At 36.9% G+C, this 25,938-nt stretch overlaps 1 protein-coding gene across 9 annotated transcripts in view; it reads right to left on the reverse strand.

Annotated features, from left to right (window-relative positions):
- Positions 1-25,938, reverse strand: part of MTMR3 (myotubularin related protein 3) — a 140,669-nt gene that overhangs the window by 26,783 nt on the left and 87,948 nt on the right. For all 9 annotated transcript variants that reach the window (XM_055322428.1, XM_055322431.1, XM_055322422.1 and 6 more), the window contains 5 exons: positions 18,268-18,357; positions 17,560-17,676; positions 9,981-10,063; positions 7,574-7,740; positions 947-1,043 (listed from right to left, as the gene is read on the reverse strand). In XM_055322428.1, the coding sequence (XP_055178403.1) occupies positions 947-1,043; positions 7,574-7,740; positions 9,981-10,063; positions 17,560-17,676; positions 18,268-18,357 (554 nt within the window). The remainder of the gene's footprint in view (positions 1-946; positions 1,044-7,573; positions 7,741-9,980; positions 10,064-17,559; positions 17,677-18,267; positions 18,358-25,938) is intronic.

Below are 25,938 nucleotides of genomic sequence, written 5' to 3' on the forward strand. Positions count from 1 at the left end.
GGGTCTCTGAGGCCTCGCTCTCCTCCAGTCTCCACCTCCATTCTCTGCTTTGACTTATGACTGAGAACAGGTAAAGGAATGACAGGTCTATAGCTCCTGTTTCTTCACAATACCCCAGGTTTTTAATTCCTTGACCAAGGTCCATGTTAAGAGCTACATACAGTGACCAGCTATAGTTTTTTCCAATGAAAAATGAAATGCTGATGGCTACTCACAAATACACCAGGAAAATGGTTACTGTAATATGAGGGAGTTCAAAAAACATAATGATTAATGTCTCCAACTGCTAGAGGGAATCTTAAGAGGAGGAAAAATACTAATTTAAATCTCCTGAACAATTTTGTTTTGTTTTATAGCAATCCGGACCACCAAAATCATACTAGTTAACTGTCTGCCCCCACACCAAAGTACTTACACCTTCTAAGGAAAAAAGTAATGGGAAATATTTAATAATGATTATATTAATATTTAATGATTAAATGGTCATAGCTATGAAGTTAGGAAGAACAGAATACTACTTATGCCTATTTCATAGATTCTGGAGTAAAATTAATCATAAAAACTAGCTTCTAAGTGTTTTATCACTGGTTTGTGAGATCACTGATTCTATCTCCCATGTGACATCAAGTGGTGATGAGACCAGTGGACACTGCCTGCCTACATGTGAACACAACATTGTCTAGAAAATGCACACACCAAGAAGCACAGAGGCATGGAGGGGATAGAAAGGAAGGTTCTAGAATCCTATGAAGCATCACTTTCCACTCCCAGTGTCCAGCAATGGGAACAGAAGGCTCAAGAAGTACTTTGAAGACTGTGCAGTTAGATTTAATAAAATTCCATTGAAAGAAAATGTGTAAGTTCAAATGTTCTGCCACATGAGAACTAACATTTTTGCAAAGGCACTGGCTGTGAAACACGGTCCACAGGCACCCATACAACTCACTTGTACTTCTCATTGATGTTGGAAATTCTCCAGGCGTTGTTCATATCAAAACCCATCCGCTCCACTTCATTTTTAAACCTTGACGTTACATGCTCCCCTAGGGGGCAAGGACAGCAAAAAGAAAGAAATGAATATCATTTATGCAAAACAGGCAGAATAAAAGCATAGCTACCCTGGCTCAGTTACATAAATAAAATAACATATATTTAGTTTTAGTTTAAAAAGTCCCTGTCAGGATAAAACTATATAAAGGAATGAGGAAATTTTTAACTGAAATATAGCTGATACAATTATGTTAGTTTCAGGCATATGACATAGTGATTTGACAACTGCATACATTATGAAATGCTCACCCTAAGTGCAGGTACCATCTGTCACCACACAAAGTTATTACAATAGTACTGACTATATTCCCTATGCTGTGTTTTATATTCTTGTGACATATTTATTACTTGAAGCTTGTACTTCTTAATCTCCTTCACCTATTTTCCCTATCCCCAACCTCCCTCCCCCTTTGGCAACCACCAATATGTTCTCTGTATTTGATTGAGTCTTTATCTATTTTTTTGTTTGTTCATTTTTAGATTCTACATATAAGTGAAATCCTATGGTATTTGTCTTTCTCTGCCTTATTTCACTTAGCATAATAACCTCTAGATTCCTTCCATGTTGTCACGAATGGTAAATTTTTTTATGACTCAATACTCCTGTGTGTGTGTGTGTGTGTGTGTGTGTATACATATGCCACATCTTTCTTATCCATTCATCTACTGATGAACACTTGGTTGTTCCCACATCTTGGAATTTTGATCAAGAATTATGTTATCTCATTTAATCACTACTACCAACTCAGAATGGTTATTACCAAGTTCATTTCACAAAGGATAAAACTGAGACTGAGAGAGCTTATTAAGGCATGTTTGTCTAGTCCCAAAACCCAGTCCTCATTATATGGACTACTCTCGTTTTCCACACTCACAGTATACCTAAAAAATAAAATCAACAAGTTCACTAAGAATAGTAGTAACTGAAATCTCCGACTCCTCATCAGAAACCTTATGGGCCAAATTTCAAAACTTGAGTTTTCTGTAGTTTAAGATGGTATATGTACTATAGTATTAGATTAATGCTCTCAACAGAGTCTACTAATCAAACATTAATATTTCTACAGTAACATGCCTGGATAGTTCACACGAAATGGAATAAGTAAAGCAACAAATTGCTTCATGTCAGCTCAGATCATATCAAGCCACCAAATAAAAATCTTTTGATTTTCAGAGTCTCACAGATTACAGAACTGCAGATAAGAGATCACAAAATTGTAACTGCCAGTACCCAAGAATCTCAGAAAACACAATGCTACTAAGTAAAGTGCTAAGCATTTGTAACATTCACCCAAACAAGTAAAACCCGCCTACATCTGCTAATGAAATTGGCTTTCTCTTCCTAAAGACAGCAAGCAACAAAGGCGTAAGTGAACCTAACATAAAAGTCATTAAATCTGAAATAACTTTCTTCCTTGAAAACAGAGTCCTAGGGGGGCAGTAAAACAAATAAAAAACCACTAAGCGTTATCTCTAATATGTAGAGTTACAGGCTGTAAAATAAATGCTGGTGGGGGCTGGGAGAAACTACAATAACAAATACAAGCATAAAGCAGACTGCTTTGGTGATCAAAGTATAAAGCTTTGCTCTCCCTGGGAAAGGAGCTTCAGAATAGGAAACCGCAATTACTCAAATGAAGGACAATTCCACAAAACTACTTCCCATTTAAACTGCTTTTCTTGAGCTTAAACTAGGTATTATAGGTTTCCTGAAGGAGAGCTATAAAAAGATGAGGTGCAGAGATGCAGGAAGAAATAATCAGCTGAATACATCCCATTTTGCACTTGATCTTAGCCAAAAGGCCGAGAAGCGATGAATACATCCCATTTTGGAAAAGTTTTAGAAGTGATGTAGGCTTTCAAATAGGAAAAAAGCTATCTGAAATGGGGTGGCCATCTGTCTACAAATTGCAAGTAATAGTGACCATCAAGAATATTAAAGAATCCTTCATTCTTTAAATTGCTATCTAAAAACTATAAAACTATGATAATTCATTAATTAATGAGATTTTTCCCACCTGTGATAGAGCTCCAAGTCTTTGCAAAAGGTAAAAGTACTTTAATTAATGACTCTTAACATTAGTACCTCCAATCTTAGCATAAACACACAGATACCATAAAAGGTCCCTCTAATTTTAAAATAATCACTGACAAATCACCATCAGCAGCAGCAATTTGCCCAAAGAAATGCTTAGAATCACTATCAGGAGCATGAAGTTCTGAGCTACACACAAAGAAATATATACTGTGTAGCAAGCATAAAATATGTCACCAAGTTCCTTGAAAACAAGGGAGTTTTAATCACCTATGTATCTTCTAAAACAGAGACTTCCTAACTTTGAAAATGACCATCACAACCCACAATAAGAATTAGGTTTTACATAATTCAATACAAGTTTATTTTTAAGAGTTTCACAAAACTACTCACCCTTACTATGTGTGATGCATTTTGATATTTTCATTTCATTTTGTATTTCATTCCTGAAAACTTTTGATTTCATGACCCACAAGTGGACAATAACTTAGTTTGAAAAGTAATGCTTAAAAAAAATCTAGAAGTAGACCTTGAATACATGAGTAATTCAATTGACTTTTGCCAAATTATGTTAGAAGTTCCCTTATGTTTATTCAGCTAGAAAAGTCAATGCTAAGCACATCTATTTGCTGATTTCCCTTAAGAATTGCCCTCTAAGAATTCTTAGGTTTCCACTGATCCAGTATTAGATATCCTATAATATCCCATTTAAAATATTATGGTTATAAGTTTTTTGTCTGGCTTTATATTTCCATTTCAACCCTCTTATCTGCCCTCCCCATCCCCAAGTGAGGATGTATCCTTTTTTAATGTTTAATATTTCTTTTACAACAAATGCAAACAGTCCAGCAATTCTTATTTTAGTAGAAATGAGGACCTTTTTAAAGCAATGAGCCCCTCTATCATAACCAGTGTCAATAGTCAGTCTAAACCCCTCCCCCTATAAAAGCCTAGCTCCCTGGGTGATTCTGCGCATTCAAGCCCATGTTGATATTCAAGTCCAGCCTAAGTTCTGAAAAAAGAGCCAATTCTCTATCCAGGATATGAGGAATAAGAACTGCACCAGAGTCAGAGAAGGTGAGAACCAGCCCTCAATCACTCTTTTCTATGAACAAAGATCCCAGTATAGTCATCAAAATGTATACTTAATGGACTTCATTCAAACTCCTAAGACAGACTCTGCTGGTAAGGGCTTTTACTTTATACTAAATAGGCAGCTGCACACCAGTTTTAAGACCTAAAGTCCTATGTTCTTTGTGGTTTAAACAAGATGTGCTCAATGGGCCTTTCACAGAAGAGAGGTCAGAGACATGGGCCTGATATACTAAACTAACAACTGAATTGTGCAGTCATTTGTTAGGACTCCTGTTGGATGCTGAAGTACAGAATGATCACCAAGAAGGCAACTACAATGAAGAGAAGAAAACTGAGCACATGACAGAGAAGCTTTAAGCTTTCAGTCCATTCCTTTTTTTAGAATTTGAAATGGGTCCAAGAGTGGAGTCAAGGGTTTCGCAAAGACTTTTTCAAGTTTCACAGGTGACTCCAATAACAACAGCAATATTGAGACTTTTTCCAAAGCAGATTAAGACTTAGAACTATGGCCAAAATGTGGCTGACTTAACTATGACAGCATCAACAGTCAGAAACTAAGATTTATATGAATACAAAGTAATGATGCAATTTTCCCATTCCCTTCCTTCCGAACACATTCTACTCTTAGCAAACTAGGCAGAGACCAATCCATAAAAGGCTTTATTAACCGCTAAAAGACTAAACTAACTCCAAACCTTTAGAGTCTATGCTTATGATTTCATACGTTGGAGCAGATTATACAAAGGCATCACTGTGAAATATCACAAGTGTTGTCTCACCCTAAAGATGACTTACAACAATGTGGTTGTCTGGTATGCTCATATTTGGTGAGTAATGCTGTAGCCACCATAACACTCAACAATATAGAGTGGAGACAAAAGAACCAGGTTGACTGGCTTTAAAAATGCTACCACAGCATTTGTGATACTCCACAGTGAAAATATATAAAAAGCAAAAAGCCATATCTACACACACACTCAAATCAAGCCACTGAAGTACAATAAGATACCATATAAGTGGTGACAGGTTAACTTCAGTGTGGATCTGTGACATATTAGGAAGAAACAAAATACAACTGTTACTCAGAGTTAAGCTCCAACCAATCAGTTACAATGGCATCACCTTATATATTCACAATTTCCAAAATGTTCTGACAAGCATGGCACATAGGAAGCACTCAAATATTTACCAAATTGAACTCTCCAGCAATAACATTTAATCTTCAGGATACCCAGATCAGCTTGGGCAGAAAGAACAGGAATGTCTCAGTTTGAAGAACAAAGAAAACTAAAGTACAGAGAAGACAAATGTCTTGCCCAATATCATTTTTTGAGTTAAATGATAAAGTATGGGGTTGAATTCAGGTTCCCTAGTTCTTAAATGAGTACTCTACCCCCTAAACATCTCCATGCATCACAAATGAACGAAAAGACAGAGAACATTATGGACATCTGGACATATTCTGATAGTCAAAGAGTAACAGGTATTAGGAAGAGAAGGATCTGGGGACCAAAGTCATCCCAGCTCAAGAAAAAGCCATCTATAACTAAAAGAGTGAAGTTCTGACCTGCTTAGCAATATCCTAAGAGATGGCTCAAATCCAAAAGAAACTTATTTTATCAAGGAAATAAGGAATCATCTAAAGAGATGAGGAATTTTCAGTCTGCAGTTGTGAGAAAACAGGATAGGAGAAAAAGCAAGCCTTGTTGACTAACCAACCTAAAACTGGGGAAATGCCCTTTAGAGTTAGGAGTCTTAAACAACTGAAGTTCTTATATAACATCATGCAGCAAGATATAACTAACTTCATTATCTTAGGAAATGGTAGAGACTAAAAATTTAATAAGACACACTAAAAATTCAGCAAAAATACATGTAAGATTTATGCATTTCACTGTAAATAAACTTGGGGGACAAAAACCCTGAAAAGAGCCATAACAACAACAAAAACAAAATACAATGTCATTTCAATAAAGAAGGAAAAAGAAAGATGCAATGAATGAAGAAGTGAAGTCAGAGACAGTTTAAGCACATTCTCATATGCTATCAAGGATGGTGTGGACTCTTGTGGCTTTCTCTGGGTTTCACTGGCCTGACCAGGCTCATAGGTAGCTTGGATTCCTGAGGCTTTCCTTGTAGCTCCAAAAGGGCAGTGCCTATTTTTCATCTCTGTATCCACAGCACCCCACACAGTCAATTCTCAATAGCTAAGAACTGGGGTTAAGTCTTAGCTCTGTCACTGACTGGCAGTGGGACTTGGCAACAGGCTTTACCTCTGAGTTCTACTTTTTTGTCTCCCAAAACAGAGACACAAAGGCTATCCTGTCTGCTTGATGAGATCATGAGTTAAACAAAAGTATATATCAAAGCATCTTTAAAAATAAGATGATGCTTATGTTATATTTTAATTATGAACTAAAACTTTCAACCAGTGAATGAGTCAGGAAACAAAGTGATGCAAGAAAGCTAAATTAGTCTCAAATGTTTAAAACGACCCACGGCAGAATGGTTAAGATAGAAAACTCAGGATTAAAAACTGAGGTTTAAAGAAAAGAGTCCTAAGAGTAAGCTGCTCACAGCTTAGTGCTGTGAGACTCACAACTTTTCACTGCTTAGAAATCCAAGACTTTGCTTCCAGGCTGGTCATACTAAAGACTGAGTGTTGGACCAGCAAAATTTTATTTGTGGCATCAAAAGTTTACAGGCAACTATATGTGAAGAAATATCATGAACTTGATCTAAGCCATATCTGAGGGAGAAAGACAAAGTGGAACAAAGATCTGCTGGGAAGTCAGGAGGCCTGAGCTCCAGCACAGGCTCAGTTTTTCTGTCCTGAGGCGAGTTACCTGGCCTCTCTAGACCTCTGTTTTATCACCTATGAGATGACAGGGGTGATAATAGGAAATCTCTGACTTGAAAATAAGAAGATAGGGAAAGGCCATTTTGTATGCCACTATTCTGTGTCCTACCTTCACATACCTCTGGATCTTTGTTCATGCAACTTGTGTTAACATTTTCCTCCTTCCTCTAATCAATGAATTCTTCTTTATTCTACCTTCAAAGCCTACTCAAAAGCCACTTTGGATGTGAAGTCTTCCCAAATGTGCAACACTCATGACTCCCTTCCATTAGGCTTCTTACAATTCCCATTAAACCTCAGTAAAGTTGTTTTTAGGCTCAGTTGATGGTGATGCCAAATCTAGTTTTCTTCTTTTCCCTCAAAAGGCAGGACACATGTTTTGTAAGCTTAGAAGAATGATGGGCACATGTTAGGTGCTCCATAAAATATACACTGAATGAATACATGTATGCTTAGGAGTCCCATTTCATGTTAAGGGTACTTCAAACAGTAGTTCAATAAAGCCACCATTTGCACATTTTAGAAGAGTCTACCTGGTCTGCACAGGTCTCCATGTTGTTCTTTTTCACTGGCATAGACCTCCATGCACCAAGCGTGGTATGCAAATGAGAAGAGATCTTCTATTTTCGCAGGTGGTCGGATTGCATTGTTCAGTCTCTTGAGCCACTCTTGACATTGCTCAAAGGTTGAGAACTGACACCTTTGTAAAGCCAAATAAGTATGGATGTAATTAGAAGGCAGTTGACAATGGAACTAAGGGAAGCTACCACTTCAAGAGTGTCTACCTCCTGGTGCAGTGACAACTACAGTCAAGGAAGCATTAGAGATGGTCATTTTTATGTTTATCATTTATAATAAAAAGTCCAACAAATTTTAGCCAATGGTACAAAATGTCAAAAAGGAAAAAAATGGGCATGTGGAAAACCTTTTAGGCTGATGAAATCACTACTGAGACTACTTAATGGTAATTATTAAAGTAAAACAGCAATTTTCTCTTCCATGAGTAGGTTTCCTTCTACGTCTTCCACCAAAGCTTTAAAAAGGCTGTCAAGAAATACATTTAGGAGAAGTTCATTTTGTTTTGATATGACATATCAGGCCAAGCTCAAAAATAAATCACAGCATAACCTTCAGCCAGTTAGATAATAATTTCAAAATCTGTCTAGTCAGCAATTAGAATAAATCAGCAACTACAGATCCAAAATAAGATATATTACATTGAAACTTTCAGCTATGACCATGTAGAGAACAAACAACTCTATTATGAATTGCAATTTTAGATACATATTAGATTCAATTAGGGCAAAAAATACTTCACCTTTTCAAATGTGTTTAAAATGGAGTAATTAATAAATACACTTTTTAAATATGAGTTGTAGTTAGTATCTACCAAAAGCAAGCCAAATCTCAATGGCTAAAAGGCAACTAATTTACGTGAAAACCAAGGGGGGTCACTTAAACCTCTCCCTCATCCCAATCAATATGGCTCATCATTATGCCAACATATGGTGTTAACTGGCACTCCAAAATTATTCAAAGAGATAAAGTAAAAACTTGGGGAATTTAGAATTTCTAGAGCTACTAAATTTAAAAACACATTTCATAGGCATCATTTTGCAACCACTATAGTAAGGATTGCATCCGATAAAAATTATAATGGTAAAGATTACATCAGATAAAAACCGTAATGGATGTTAAATCAATGGAGAAACTTGATGTGAAAGAAGCAAGATATTTTCATTGTCTTAAAGTGCCTCCTATAGACTGTTCATTAGTTGCAAGGGAGAAAATGTAGAAATTATACAGAAAGCAGGTGACATCTTGACAAGAATGATCAAAATTAATATCACCAATAAGGGACAGATGGACACTGCTTGCTTCCAGATGTAATAGAGTACCCTGAGAAGAACACAATCTCACACATATAGTACTGCAGCTGAGAATATACAACCTCAATTTAACCATGAGTAAACACTTTACAGACACAAAATGAGAAACATTCAACTAAAATAAAAGATTATATTCTTCAAAATGTGAATGTCATAAAAGACAAAAGTGGTCCAAAATGTGTTAGATTAAAAGAAGGCTACAAGGTCACCTGCGTGGCTCAGCAATGGCTGAGTGTATGCCTTTGGCTTAGTCAGCTCTTTTTCCCAGGGTCTTGGGATCAAGTCCTGAATCAGGCTCCTCATGGAAAGCCTGCTTCTCCCTCTGCCTATGTCTCTGCCTCTTTCTCTGTGCTCTCATGAATAAATAAAATCTTTAAAAGGAAAGAAAAAGAAAAAAGAAAAATGAAATGAAACAGAATGAAAAGAAGGCTACAGAATCATAGCAACTAAATGCATTACCTGACCTTGCATGGATCCTGTCCTGAACAAGATGGGGGTGGGTGGTGGTGAGAGGAATGGTATGAAGGGCATTATTAGGTCAAGTGACAAAACTAGAACATGGATAAAAGTATTATGAGTGTAAAGTTGTGAAGTTGATAATGATACTATAGTTATGTAAGAAAATATCCCTATTCCTAGGAATGCACACCAAAGTATTTCAGAGTGAAAAGCCAAGATTACGTAACTTACTTTCAAATCGTTCAGAAAAAGAACCCTTTAATCACACACACACACACACACACACACACACACACACACACTGCAAACAACGGAAAGCAAATGGGGTAAAATGTTAACAATATTGATGTTCTTTGTAATATATTAATTACTGCACTTTTGTAAATTTGAAATTACTTCCAAATAAATTTTTAAATCACTTTTCAAATAGCAAAGTAGCCTAAAGATGAAATATTCCAGGCACTAACTACTTAGAAAATATTCCTAACAAGGTTGACCCTCAAAAGCTGTTTTTTTGTCACCAAACCATGGGTCCATTCTTCTAAAAATATGTATTTTCCACACTAAACATCAGCAAAAACATGTCACATACCTGATAACTTTGCAGTCTTTGCATGTCAAATGAAGCTGAAATATATCTCGGCATTCAACACTTTCTATAAGCTGTAATGGAACCTGCAATTAAAAAAGATGAAGTCCCCTTAGTCAAGAAGGCATTGATCCTGCAGTTCTTTCAATGGGTCCAATAAGAAAGATTCAAAAGCTCTATAGGGGAAAGGAGCAAAAAGAACTGCAAATTTATCTGGATCAGTAGTATTCAAGTGATTTACTACTGAGTGAATTAACATTTCCCTTCCTTACCCTCTAAATCAAGTCTCAAGTCATGTTTGAGTATGAGGACAAGCAATGAAGAGGAGGCATCACCTCTGGAAAAACAGGGAAATATGTCATCTCTCAAGTATCAAACTCAATCTCTCCAAGTACTACTTTACACTCTACAGCTAGCTGTGATTTGCAATGACAAAGGAGCTGAAGGGAAGCAGAATGGTAATCTTGTCTTGTTTACGGAGAAGTACAGATCAAGGTGACAGTAGGACTACACTTATTTGCCCCAATGACTAAGTAGGCTTGTGGCTTTGTGTCAGCAAAGGAGCATCCTGAAAAAGACTGGAGATCTAAACTGCCTGCAAGCTGCACAGAAAAGACACGGCCGCTTGTCAGGCTCTGTGCTCAGTAGAGAAGACTCATAAGCATCAAAGAGGAGGGAGCAGGCCACATGGTGGTCAAAGCTAAAACTAGCTAGGTCTAATTTGCTTCAAAGGCAGGAGGATCCCTGTTTGCCAAGTGGGACTTGAGGTATGAACAAGCTGGAATGGTTCTCCCACTGCCAATCTGGTGAGCAGACTCTACTGAACACAGAAGCAGGACAACAGTGGAAGAGGGCTGGGAAAAGGGAAGGGAGGCAGATAGGGGAAGCATTTGAACAGGGTGACAAATCCTTAAGTTGACATGAGAATCTTCCCCCTCTTGGCTCAATTCACCTTGACTCAACCCCTGGTTTCAAACAGCAATTTCCAAAATTTCTCAAGTGAGCCTGGTAAGATAATTGTAGATACACTCATTCCTTACAGAAGGGGTAGACCACCGTCTCTCATATTGTATCATGCCCAGGCAAAACATGGCTCTGGGAATTGCAAGTAACATTCCAACCATTCATAGTTATTAGCAAGGCAAGAGGCAGGCAGTCTCCAAGACAGAAACAAGAGAGTGCTGCCTACACATGGTGGCCATCATATTATCTGAGCCAGTTTCACAAACAGGATTCCTGCAAACCCTGCCCCACCATGCAGTTGCAAGTCAGCCGAGAACTCTCAGAACAATGACATGAGAATTAAAAAGAAGCCAATGCTAGATGTCTGGGACAATAAACAGAAACTGGGGCAGGGATTAAATAAGAAAAGAAAGTAAAATAATGACTGGGAGTTTCTACTTCAGGACCAAAGCCTTCTTGTTTAGTTCTAAGTCTATAATCTACAAATTCCCTTATACTTGTAATAGGACTGGGAATAAGTGAAGATTTCTTGACTGTGTTAAGAGAAAAATTGAACTTTGGCCGTGTTAAGTCCCTAACCACAAGGTGCTGTGAAAAACTGCAGCTGATACAGCTAAAAATTCTTTCAAGACCTGTACATCTCAGAAGGAAAAAACAACAATATATATCAATCAGTAGAGATAAATCGTAAAGGAAGAGTAGTCGATTAAAAAGATGGAGATGGGGGCACCTGGGTGGCTCAGTTGAGTAAGAGTCTGCCTTTGGCTCAGGTCATGATCCCAGGGTCTGGGATGGAGCCCTGTGTTGGGCTTCCTGCTCAGGGGGGAGTCTGCTTCTCCTCTCCCCCAGCTTGTCCTCTCTCTCTCTCTCTCTCTCAAATAAATAAAATCTTAAAAAAAAAAGATGGAGAGTGGAAGATGACACTGATTTGTTTGCAGGCCAGTCCTCTGATGTGCTGTAACAGACTCTCATATCGCTTTGCTATTTTTTTGTTTTGTTTTAATGTACCCCCTCCCCGTTCTCCCTCCCTTCCCAAAAGTGGGTGCAAAACTGACAATTAGAGACCTGAATTCTATTTTCAATTTTCTAAAGTTTTACCAACTAAAATTCTGCCTGCTTCCTGACTTCCTCAGACCAGTTCTCAAGTCTCCTTATGTTTTCCAAACATCAAATGGTCACAACATAGAAGTCTCAGGCAGAGGAATAGAAGAGTCTAGAGTGGAGTGAGGTAATCCACATGGAGAGGCTGCTCTCTCAGAAGTTCCCTGCATCCCGGGTCCCATTCAATCACCTTCCTTATAACTATGAAATTTGAAAACCAACTAATGGTATCAGCAGCTCCTCCAAGGAGTGAAGGAGCCTGTGCTATTTCTGCTACAAAGAACAGATAAGCTTTATATCCCCTTCTGTTGGATTAGACCCCAAGGGCCTGTGTCCAGACTTCCAGAATAATGAAACATCTCAGAGCATGCAAAATATTTGCTACCTAAAACGTATCTGAAATGCTAATATTCACGCATTTTAACATCACATATTTAAGAAAGAAGGATAAAAATACCGGATGCTAGTATGCAGATTCTACTAGCAAGTCACCAGAAACAACCATGTGTACTCAGGTCATAGATATGAAAAACAGCAGATGTTAATGCTCATGCAAATCATCACATGCAGGAAAGTTTAATATGCAGCAATAAAAAAAAGAGACATATAAGAGAGAAATACCTGATTTTATATCAAATGAACTCCCTCTTTTCTTCTCCTTTCTACCCTAACATTCCCTTCAGTGTTCCCTCCACAGACTGCCTCCTCTTCCAAAAAGGTAGAACAGGCCTTCTTTTCCTCTTCTGCACCCAACCAAAATGCACTAAGTTTCTCTACTTAAGACCTACTCCACTGCTTTAGGTTTCTCAATTTTCCTCACATATCAAGAGGATCCCTTACCATTTTTGTAACCAGACACATCCAATATTCAACCCCATTAGCAAACAATTATAGATCATCTGCAATCTATACCATTGAATCCAGGCCATTTTATAGCCCAGGGAGGTTAAGCCTCTACAGTCTAAGTTACTGGCAAAGACAGGATCAGAATCCATGTCTGTCTTCTAGCCTAGGCTCCTTCGATTATAATAATGCACCTTTCTTTCTTCCTCTAAGATTGCCTCTCCTTTCTGTATGAGCTGTACTTTAGTTTTTCTTTCATGACTAACTGGCCTCTCCACCAGGGACCTTTAAGAGAAAAATAGAATTTAAACCAGATTCCTGGGATCCCTGGGTGGCGCAGCGGTTTGGCGCCTGCCTTTGGCCCAGGGCGCGATCCTGGAGACCCGGGATCGAATCCCACATCGGGCTCCCGGTGCATGGAGCCTGCTTCTCCCTCTGCCTGTGTCTCTGCCGCTCTCTCTCTCTCTCTCTCTCTGTGACTATCATAAATAAATAAAAATTAAAAAAAAATAAACCAGATTCCTTATGGACAGTTCTACCCATGGAAGAGTAGGAAGAAATCTAAAGTCACATTCAAATCCTCCCTAGCCCACTGATTCAGTGTTTTGTAGCAACTCATTTTCTTTTTGCTCCTTTCTCCTCTACCTTGTACCTGCCAGATAATTCTAACTTCCTTTACAGTGATTTTCCTCTTATAATCTCCACCAAACTCATGCTCAAAAGAATGCATCAGACACACTCAGTGCTATTAACTCCTCCAAAGGCCAACAGTTATATCATGGACACCAAAATTCATAAGAGCATCAATCCAAAAAAGCAGAAGAGCAGCAGTTAAAATTTTTAATAGACATGCACAGTACTAAAGATCCATAGTACTGTCTCACTCCGAGGAAATTTTATGTCAGCATACCCTAATACGTTTACTTTAATTCATTCATGGTGTTTGTACGTGCGCACATGCACATGTGCATTATTATCAAGCATCAGAATTTAAAAGTGGGAGAATTTCTACCTTTTATAAACAGTGCACTTTATAGAGCCTGAATGGAAAATACCAATCCTGCACATACAGTTTAAGTAAAAATGGTAGTAACAGTGTAAATTACGAATCTAAACCTAAAATCTGTAATAAACTGTGGAATATCTAGGCCCTAAATCTCATATAAAAAGTCAGAAATAGACCGTCACAGGTTAAAGACCCAAACTCTTTATTTCTCACCTTTTATATTTACAAACTGCTCTTCAAGCACTGATTCAGAGACCTCAGAAACCTCTGCTGGCATATGAATGCTGTGGCCAAAGTGCATGAAGGGTTAACAATAACCTCCTTCTGATGCTTGGGGAATAAAGATTTTTGCCGTACTACAGTTAGACAACTAAAAAATGTAAAAAAAAAAAAAATGCTAAGGAAAGTGTTTGCAGCTACTACATTTCCACATTTTTCCTAAGAAGCATTAATAGACCAGCCTGGAAACAAAAGTTCTAATGTCCTTTTAAATACTAATGTTAATTTTACAAATTATTACTAATTGAAATTCACTTTACATTTTGTGAAGATCACAATTCCTTTTGTTTATGTATGAACTGGGGTTTTTTCCTCACTCCACAAATTGTCATCATTGTATACCAGTAGCACTTTGTCTAGTAAGAGGAAAGGGACTCATGCAGAGAGGACAAATTCTGCTGCTTTGCAAGGTAAGCATCTGACAGTCAAAACCAACTTGTTCCAAAGCACAGGTGCAAAAACCACCCAGGATTCTCATGCTACTTACTGGGATTTCAGAAGCAGCAGATTGAGAGGCAGTCTATTGAATTACACAACAAAAATTGTTTTAATTCTCATGAATTCTACTTGAACACTTACTTGTTTATAAATGAGCTAAGCAAAGAAATATACCTGTACACATGTAAAAACACAGTTTGGGAAAAGCACAGAATGGGAGCAATTCATACCTTAAATGCTACAAATGTATTCTCCTACAGATGTTCTTTATTCTAGGACTTAGAAACCTGACACCCAGTGAATATGTTTAAATAATGATGTTATGGTATCTATATCTACAGACATTTTTTATTCAATGTGCTGTAAAATTAAAAGAGAATATATGATATCGGGTAGCTATTTAAAATCTGATGGTAAGTCATTTTCTCAAGTGCTAAACATGTTGACTTAAAAGCACACAAAATGATGCAAACCAGAGCAAGCCACAATATAAAAGGGAACATTTGGGCTTGAAATGTGTTTGATTTAGTTATTATAACCTTTAAAGGGGAGTCCCTTGATCTCATGTATTTTACTGAAATACTTATCCGCTGAGGGAAGGAAGGAAAGATGGAAAGGAGGAGGGACGACACCACCAACTTTCTGATCTCCATCCTGGACCTACTGCAAGAAGAGCCATTGTTTTCTGGAGTAATAACAGGTTTACAAGCCTTAGCACTAAATGTGCTGGGATTAATTTATTTGTAGGAAGAAATCCTAGTCTCTCTTGATTTCAAATGTTTAAGGTCGCTGCAATACCAAAATACTTTTCCACAATCATTTCTGTGTGCAAAGCCATTATCTTGGGACTTTTACTTGTCCTGCAGGCTCTATGCCTTAGAGGGTTATAATGCTGAGAAAACACTTTTAGTTGAAGAAATGGGTCATTAAGAATAGTGGTAAGTCTTCTTAAGAACCATACCTCAATCACAATGGGGATCAACAATTGCAGTAAACAGCCTACTCATACAGCTACGGTCCTAGTCAAGCAGATTTGTTTTTAAGTGAGCTTTAAGCCAAAATGGTCTAATATCCATTTCAAACTCTTATTAACTTAAATTCACTTAATATTTACTGAATACCATAGCACCAGGAACCTGCTAGACTCTGATAATACAAAGATGAGTAACCACAAAATTGTAACACATCTCATAAATGCTGTAAAGGTGTGTTTGAATACCGAAGAAGCCAGAGGCAAGGGTAACAAATTGTCAGGGAGGGAATGGAGAAAGGCTTCATAAAAGTTACCACCTAAACAGGGTTTTGACTCATGAACTCAGAGGTGTGAGGTGTAGCTGAATACTTCAAGGAGGGTGGTTTTACTAATAATATAAAGGCAGAAGAAGGGGGAAAAGAGACACTGACAGAAAAGCTAGCAGAGACCAAGATCATACCACTAAGCCTGATACCATGCTAAGTAATTTCATCTTAGAAGTAGTAAAGAAACACTGAAAGGCTTCAGGCTGGTTAAGTACATGATCAAATCCATGTTTTCTCTCCAACAGACCCTATTCCCAAATAGATCTAAAAACATCCTCTGAAATACCTGGCTCTAAACCAATTAGGTTGAGAAATAAGAGACAATATGGAAAATACAGTAATAGGAAACTATATCATCCCCACACGCAATTTAATTAATTCTGATCATATATGCAGAATTTAAAGAAAATTAAACTGGGTGATTCTACTAATTATTACTGCCTTTACTTCTACAGTAATGAGGAAGCAATTTCTGGTTGCCAGGGTTTTATAGTTTTTATCCCATTCCCTCCTATTGTGACCATCCAATATCAAATGGGCCCTTCTGAACACAGTGCTTGCTTTATGGTATGAATGCATAGCATGCCTCTTTCCTTGATGAATCCAATGTGTCTATCAGCTATTACAGATATCATAGCTCAAATCTAAATGCCAGGAGGAATTCGGGCCACAATATCTCCTGGATATAAATGCTTAACTACAAAGCATAATAATAAATACTACATAAATACTGAATGCCAATTACAAACAAAATGGCATTTTGACCAATGTAAAGAATTTGACAAAGGAGTTGGATAACTTCTGGACCACTGAGTTAAATAAACTTAAGTAACAGATTTCAAAGAATCCCAAACCCCAAAATACACCATGTGAAGTCTGAATTAGAGTCCTGAACTTTTATAAAATGTCATAAAACATTTCTCTGTGCTATACAACCAAAGCGCAGAAAGAAAGCTGCAATACTAGCAAATGAAAAAGGAAGAAGGCATTCATTTGATGGAACTACATGAACTTTTCCTATCTTTGTGGTGAAAGGCACATTCATTGAAAACTACTAATGATGGCAGGGCAATGAAGAACCAGTTCACTGAGAGTACCCTCATAACTGAAAGGGGTAAATGCGCTCTTGAGAATGGAGAGTCTCCCTTTTTTTCAGTAATATAATCCATTATGCAAATAAACATTGTATTTAACATATCCATGCGTATTCCACTAAGAAGCCATTAGCATTAACTTCATCCTGTAATGAGAGTCTGCAGGGAGCTCAAAGTACATTTCACCATTTGACATTAAGGTCCCAGAAATTATCTCAACTGAGGCAGTTGCAGTTGGTAACTACTAAAGACTGAAGAATAAAAGCCTACACAGCCTTTGTACCCTTATAAGTTTTAATGATACACCATTACCTAGTACAAATCGTTCAATGTTACTAAACAATGGACAATTCAGATGACAACCATGTGTATCATTTTAAATCAAGCATAAGAGTTGCTTGTTAACCTAGTGTCCCCAGTGCTAAATTAAAGAAAAGTGGAGCACACAGTGTTTTCATATCCAATTCTGTATAACACTCCTCTCTTTGAGAACATTAATAAGTTTTTTTACTTCCTTTCTCCATCTACTCTAGTGGGAAAAGAGTTGGCAATCACTTACATTAACAAGAGACTCCTTGAACTTGATGTGAAGTCTATAATTAGAAAGGGCAATGATGGCATCCTCAGCACGGCCCACATACTCTGTGCTTTCTCCATGAAGTTCAAGAAAAGGAACCTTCAAAATCGAAGAAAAAACCTTTCAGAGTTCTAAAGCAGTAAAGCAAAGTCTTCAAGCACAGGCTGGACAAATGGATGATAAAACCTGTCACTCAAAAATACAGTATATAAAAACAGGACCTAAAAAGGATAGTTTAGGGGATCCCTGGGTGGCGCAGCGGTTTGGCGCCTGCCTTTGGCCCAGGGCGTGATCCTGGAGACCCGGGATCGAATCCCACGTCGGGCTCCCGGTGCATGGAGCCTGCTTCTCCCTCTGCCTGTGTCTCTGCCTCTCTCTCTCTCTCTCTCTGTGACTATCATAAATAAATGAAAAAAAATTAAAAAAAAAATTAAAAAAAAAGGATAGTTTATATCTACATAATTCAAATATACCTGGGTATTCAAAATCTAGACTACTGAAGGAATGCCATAGAGATGATCATCTCAAACAACATATTCTCAGGAAATACATCTTTCTAAAAAGATACTCTCCAGCTTGCATATTTAGGAAAAAACAAAACTATCAGTGCATACTTCAATCCATTAGGTCTGCTACACTGTTACTATGATGCTAAATACTTCGTTTATAATCAAAGTGGCCTGTAATTACCTGAAGATTCTCATCCTCCCGGATCAGCTGCTTCCTGGGAAAAATCTGATTGGCCTGGATGCACTCAAGGCTGTGTCGAGTCTCTTCATCCTGGAAAACCCCAAAACCTTTAAATAATTTCAAAGCTCCCATAGCATATAGTAGTCCAAATATGATTTTTCTGCCATGTCTAGTAGCATAATCACAACTGAGAGTCCAGTTACCAAAGTAAACAGGCAGAAAGATTAAGGAAAAAATATTAATCACCAAAGTGTTACAATCCAATATAGGTGTTTCTAGTCAGAGAATACATGGATGCAAAAAAAAAAAAAAAAAGTCTAAGAGGTTAAGAACATTTTTACTAGTAAGTTATTAGTATATTACTTGTAAGAGAAACCAACGTAGTTTTTTCTCTTTAAGTTATAACCGTAAATTCTTGATTTTTAAAATCTATATCCTTAATTATTTAAGAATAAAATGATGTTGGGCGGCCGGGATGGCTCAGCGGTTTAGCACCACCTTTAGCCCAGGGCCTGATCCTGAAGACCTGGGATCGAGTCCCATGTCAGGCTCCCTACATGGAGCCTTCTCCTTCTTCTCCCTCTGCCTGTGTCTTTGCCTCCCTCTCTGTGTCTCTCATGAATAAACAAATAAAATCTTAAAAAAAAAAAAAAGAATAAAATGATGTGGTATCTACAGTTTGCTTCAAAATAATTGGAAGGGGAAGGGTAGAAAGGAAATGAGTGGAAAACAAATAAAATGGATTATCCAGGAGGGTAACTGAGGAAATTGGGTAAAGAAGGGGTTTACTAAATTATTGTGTCTACTTTGGCTAGATGTGAAATTTCCATAATGGAAAAGTTTCTTTAAAAATTTAAGTTTAGGAGCACCTGGGTGACTCAGTGGTTGAGTGTCTGCCTTGGCTCAGGTTGTGATCCTGGGGTCCTGGGATCAAGTCCCACATTGAGCTCCCTCTGGGGAGCCTGCTTCTCCCCTCTGCTTCTCTCTGTGTGTCTCTCATGAATAAATACATAAAATCTTTTTTAAAAAAATTTAAGTTTAGGAACTGAATTCCTCAGTTCCTAAACTAGGGACCACTGTCCCTAGTTTAATCTTCCATATTACAAAAATAGATTTCTATTAAGACAATTTCAAAAAGAGCACTACATTCCAATCAAATGGCACTTGAACTAATTATAATGTGTATTTAAAAAGTAGTCTTTAGATTATGAATTTTTATGATTTAGGAAGATAGAAGAAAAGCAATCTATTGGAAAAACTGACTGTAAATTATTATACAATCTGCTTTATATAGCACATTTTACCAGAGCAAAAGCCATATCATGTTCTTCTGACAGCACTAAGATTTATAACCACTAGTTAGTGAACAGTTCTACATGTACTGCTTAACACAATTCCAGCAATTCTTTATCTCCTCACAGGAAAAAATAAATCCTACTTATAAATAACATTCTACCTACAAATCCTAGCTATAAAAACCACTTAAGGTTCTACCTAACAGCAATCTTAACCATAAAACAGTAACACTACTAATGTGGCTCTCAAAGCAAGGTCTACATATTCGAGACCCTTTTAGGGGCTCTATGTGGTCAAAACCATCTCCACATTAGTACTAAGACATTAGCTGTTTTTTCACTGTGCTGACATTTGTACTAACAGTACAAAAAGACTTAGTAGATAAAGTACTGGCACCTTAGTATAATCAATGACACCAATTTCACTTAAAATGTCCTTGATAAAGCAGGGGGGGAAAAGATGAAATTTTATTAAATCTTGACACTTCAGTGAAGTCTTTTTTATACAGGAAATAACATGAAACACTTCTGACACATAATGACTTATGGTGGTCTCAAGGTAAAGCATTTGTGCAATTGTTTTAGTTAGAAGCTGAACTACCTAGTTTTTTCCTTAAATGCCGTTTTAATTGAAAGAACAACTGACAAACTATAATTCAGGCTTAAGCTGGCCGATTTTTCCCTCCAAATGCAATTATTAATTGCTAACAATAAAGTCCCTTTTTTAAAAAAGATTTTATTTATTTATTCATTAGAGACACATGGAGAGAGGCAGAGACATAGGCAGAGGAGGAAGCAGGCTCCCTGCAGGTAGTCCAATATGGGACTCAATCCTGGAACTCCAGGATCACGGGATCAAGCCCTGAGCCGAAGGCAGATGCTCAACTGCTGAGCCACCCAGGCGTCCCTGATAAGATGCTTTTATGTGAAAATCTGATTCTTGGGAAACCTATCATCTACTAAAATAAAGAACTTCACAGCTTCCCAATATTTAAGCAGCCTCTTCCTTTTTTAAAAAAATAAAGATTTTATTTATTTATTCATGAGAGACACAGAGAGAGAGAGGCAGAGACACAGGCAGAGAAGAGAGAAGCAGGCTCCATGCAGGGAGCCCAACACGGGACTCGATCCTAGGTCTCCAGGATCACATCCGGGGCCGAAGGCAGGCACTCAACCCGAGCCACCCAGGCGTCCCATAAGCAGCCTTCTCTGATGAAATCAGTGGCAATACTAGCAAATGTGGTTTTTAGAAGAAATTATAGGGGCACCTGGGTGACTCAGTTGGTTTAAGCATCCAACTCTTGATCTCAGTTCAGGTCTTAATCCTAGAGTTATGAGTTCAAAGCCCCAAGTTCAGCTCCAAGCCTAGCATTTAATTTTTAAAAATTAAAAATAAAATAAGTTATATGAAGAAATATGTCTATATTTTAAAAAGATAGATTATTTATTCATGAGAGATACAGAGAGAGAGAGACAGAGACAGAAGAAGAGGGAGAAGCAGGCTACATGCAGAGAGTTCATTGTTCATTGTGGGACTCAATCCCAGGACCACCAGGATCATGCCCTGAGCCAACGGCAGATGCTTAACCTCTGAGCCACCCAGGTGTACCCTTAAATAAAATCTTAAAAAAACAAAAAAACAAAAAAAAACCTAATTCTTAAAAAAAAAAAATCTAATACAATATAAAAAGTTCACTGATATGGTTTCAGATTCCACATTGGAACCTTTAAAGAAATCTTACTTGTCAAAAATAAATAAATAAAACACAAGTCTTACCTCTCAAGTTTTGGCATAACAGAAAAATATACAGAATATCTTCCAGATGGAAAATATTCTTCTAACTACATATCTGTGTGAGGCTGGATTTATTTATTTCACATATTTCAACATTTTTTTCAGCAACATATTTTAACAAATTAAATACAGAAGTAGATATGATGATCTTGCTATCATCTACTAAGCAAAACATTAAAGAGATTTGTAAAAATTTTAAAATAACACCACTGTTTACACTATTTCTGGATGAGGAAAAAGTTATTTTTCATAAAAAATGTTATTCACATTAACATTTAGTTGGTTATTATTACTTTTTTAAGATTTTATTTTTAAGTAATTGCTATACCCAACATGGGGCTCAAACTCCCAACCCTAAGATCAAGGTCTGCACACTCTACCAACTGAGCCAGCCACGCACCCCAATTACTGTTATTTTTAAACAAAAACAGAACATTTTAAAGACTTCTGAGATTTAATTTCTAATACAGTAAGTATAGACAGACATACCCCATATAAACAAAATCTCTCTGGGGTCCTAAGTAAGGAATGTAAGAAGGGATCCTCAAAGCAAAGACTTGGAGAACTGTTGCTCTACTACACTGCAAAACCTAAATACCATTCAAGTGATTTCATCTGAGGTCAGACGTTCTCTAAAACTATCCTCCTAGTGCTAATCTGTGACAAGAAAAGCCATACAAAGATTGAATAACAATCCCTCCCCCATCTACCATTATAAAACCAGTCTCTTGGCTACTTGGCTGACTAGGCCCATTTCATCCCCTTCTAAGGAGCCACTTTATTTTGAGGCACAAGAATTTTAAGAGCCTTTTAAATGTTTGATATTTAAAATATAGAAAGAAATTAGTGACTTTGAGTTCTAAAAATAAAACTTTATAAATGCTTCATGAAATCCAAAAAATACTTACAAAACACCACTCATCATTAAATAAAGTCATTATATTTGAAAACAAATCCTATGTTAATAGAGTCACATCCTTAGGGCTGTGAGGTATTCACCATGATGAATTCAGAAATTACAGCTGATGAATAATTATAAAAGCAAAAGTACAAAAATCTACTCAGTTTCTTATAACAAAAAAAAATCTAAGGCGGTATATTTTAGTAAGGTTGATATCGTGTGGCTCAAAGCCTCTAAAAATATAATTACTTGGGGTATACAAAGGTTTGTAAAAAAGGCTCTGCTCCTATAATTTGTTAGATGAAGAGTTCTGTGTCAATCTGTTCCATTTTATCCCTCTTCAGTCATTTCCTCCAAGGTCAATCACTGAGTGAAGATATAACAAGGGACACAGTCATATGTGAAAGGAATTGATTTTTCTATGTGTTACCTTTTTTTTCTTTTTAACCAATTCTATTTCCATTCTTAAGAGGTAGCTCTTGACTCAAAGAACACTGAGCATTTACACTGAGAACTAAGAGAAAAGATACGAGGAATCTTGAATTTAGGAAGATTTTTCTCATAAATTAACAGGGGAGAAGCAGGAAGCACTATGAGGGGGAATGCTTTTAAAAATTATTACATAAAAGGGGCGCCTGGGTGTCTCAGTCAGTTAAGCATCTGACTCTTGATTTCAGCACAGGTTGTAATCTGGGGGTTACGAGATGGAGCCCTGCCTGGGACTCCGCACTTAGTGGGGAGTCTGCTTAAGATTCTCTCCCTCTCCCTCTGCCCCTCCTCTGGTTTTCTAAAATAAATAAATCTTAAAAAAAATTATTACATAAAAGTATACTGTAAACATGCCTCCTCAGCATCACATTAAACTTTTTAAACTCAAATATATAGGCCTAAAGTTTTATTCTCTTGAAGATCATTTTACAGAGGCACTTATTTCTTCAAGTGATTACCAAACCAAGTTTTTACTAACCTTTAAAAAGCACAGAATTAAAATAATGTAGCAAGCTAAAAACAAAACCAAAAATGAGAAGCCATTACAAATCTATTTTGCTGGCACATTCACTTGGGTGCTAATCCATGCCAACATATATAACCGAAGTAGCCAGTGAAAACTGAAAATGGAATGAATTAATTTGAACAAAAGAAAACAGAGAACTGAGCAAGACAAGATGTGAAGTAATAATTTTTCATAGTCAAATAAAATAAGTGCTCTTTTTAAAAGACTATCTCAATTCACATTACCTTTAGAGCTGATTTTTTCCCCTTGTACATAAAATGCATTTAATCAACAAGGACTAAATTAACATTAGGACAAGCTACTCACTGACATCCTAGACGAATAGTATTTCAAAAAACATTACTTGGCTAACATATAAATTGAATTAATTGCCTACTTTATTTTAGTTTTTAAGTTTGATGGGTGAAAAAGGAGGTCAAACTTGAGATGGTTGGTAAGAGGAAGGAGACAAAAAGGAAGAAACAAACTGGCAAGTCTTGGCCTCCTAAGAGGCTTGCAGAATTTCTCCCAGGCTGCAAGTAGTAATTTATTAGTATTAGGGAGCATATATTCCACATGGTCGATTTCCTGGTATTGTTGAGGAACACCAGGCATTGTGGAATCTGGCACTTCTTAGTCTCTACCAGTTCCCTAAGGTCAGTGGGGCTACCTACAAAATCTTGAAAAGGGACTAGTATCACAGTTCAAGCTAGTTTATGCTATCTACTTATGCAGGTAAGAGAGGTAGTCCATGCCTCCAAGGGGAAGTCAACATCACAAATAAATATTTAAGGAACACAGGAAGCAGAAACTGCCAAGAAGTCAAAATGCCTATTAACTTAATTCGTATACAGTGTTCCAGGATAAAAAAAAAAAAATGCCTGCTCAGAGTAAAATATGTGTAGGAATACTTGACAAAATGTAAAAATGAAAATAATTCTCAGTCCCATTGTCAATTCCAGTCATTATTCTTAAGACTGGTATTGAAGGCTATCAAAAATATAAATTTCTCAAAAAATATATATAAATTTCTCTTGATACAGTGCTTGGGATTTATTTCAAAATAAACCAAGAGTTGACGGTGAGGAAATCAGAAGAACAAGTACAGCCACGAATTAGCGATTACTGCAGTGGACTGATGAGTATGAGGGTTCACTGAACTATTCTCTTTGTATAAGCTTGAGATTTCCATAATAAAACATGAAAATGTATTCTCCTACTGCTTAACCTCTCAAAAAAGACTTTAATCTTATTTAAGAATCTTTACAAGCATAAGAGAGAGATGTTATTCAAATTAATACAGAGGTTTGCATTTTTAAAAAGAAAATTTGTGTTGCCTGGGTGGCTCAGTCAGTTAAGCATCTGCCTTTGGCTCAGGTCATGACTCCAGAGTCCTGGGATCAAGTCCCACATCAGGTTCCCTTCTTCCTCTGCCTCTACCTGCCACTCCACCTGCCTGTGCTCCTTCTCTGTCAAATAAAGAAATAAAATATATATAAAAAAAGAGGGACACCTTGGTAGCTCAGTGGTTGAGCATCTGCCTTCAGCTCAGGGTGTGATCCCAAGGTCCTGGGATCAAGTACTGCATCAGGCTCCCTATGGAGAGCCCGGTTCTCCCTCTACCTGTGTCTCTGCCTCTCTTTGTATGTCTCTCATGAATAAATAAATAAAATCTTTTTTGAAAAATAATTAATATTTTGAAAAGACAGACAATTCAGCACTCCTGAATGTTCTATACAAAAAATAAGGATTAAGCATATATGACCAAAATGCTGAAACAGAATATATCAATTAATTAACATTAATTAAATCGATGGTTCAGCAACTTGCAAAATGTTATATAGCTAGTAAAATGAACATCAGGAATCCAAAATCAACATGGAAAAAAATGTTTAATTCTTTTAGTGAAATAAGCAAAATAGAAATTTAATTATGCTTTAATTCCAACTACGTAAAGTATACATATAGACATGAACCAGAGAAAAAGGAATACAATCATGGGTTTTGGTGGTAGAATTATCAATGAGTATTTATAAAAACTTATGTTACTTTATGAGAAATTGGAAAAAAAAAAAAAGACACATGGCCATACTGCTCTCCAACTATAACACACAAAAGAATCTCAAGAATACACCAGAAGAGTATCTGCAGGACACCAACGGAGACCCCAACAGCACCAGGACGAGGACCATGTTGCTAGCTACATGGTATACAATAAAAGCCCCTCAGTACAGAATAGAGCTGCTTTTATAAATATAAGCCTGTTGTTATTCATTAGCACTGGTATTCATTACATACAAATATTAAGCAAACACTTTTTCAATTCATTAAAAACTCTACAGGAAAACCAATAAAATAAAATGTAGTCTAGAAAAATAATATTAAAAGTTCATCAATGTTCAGATATAGGATATATCAAAAAGTTGTTATGGCCTAAGAAAAAATTGGCCTAGCTTCAAAATGAAAGCAATTACTTCTCTCCTTCTTTCAGTATGACATTTCTGCACAGCTAGTTTTTCTGTTGTGTTTTAGTTTGTTTTTAATTTTGAAAAGCATTTTCCACCCATATCCTTAATGAAGCTTGAAATTAACATGGCCTTTTCAATTCTTTCTTTGTGCACCAGAATGAAACAGAATTTGGATCTAGGAAACAAAACAAGGTAGAAGCAGGACAATGTTACAGGAC

The sequence above is a fragment of the Nyctereutes procyonoides genome, unplaced genomic scaffold, assembly GCF_905146905.1.
Source record: "Nyctereutes procyonoides isolate TBG_1078 unplaced genomic scaffold, NYPRO_anot_genome, whole genome shotgun sequence".
Classification (NCBI taxonomy): domain Eukaryota; kingdom Metazoa; phylum Chordata; class Mammalia; order Carnivora; family Canidae; genus Nyctereutes; species Nyctereutes procyonoides.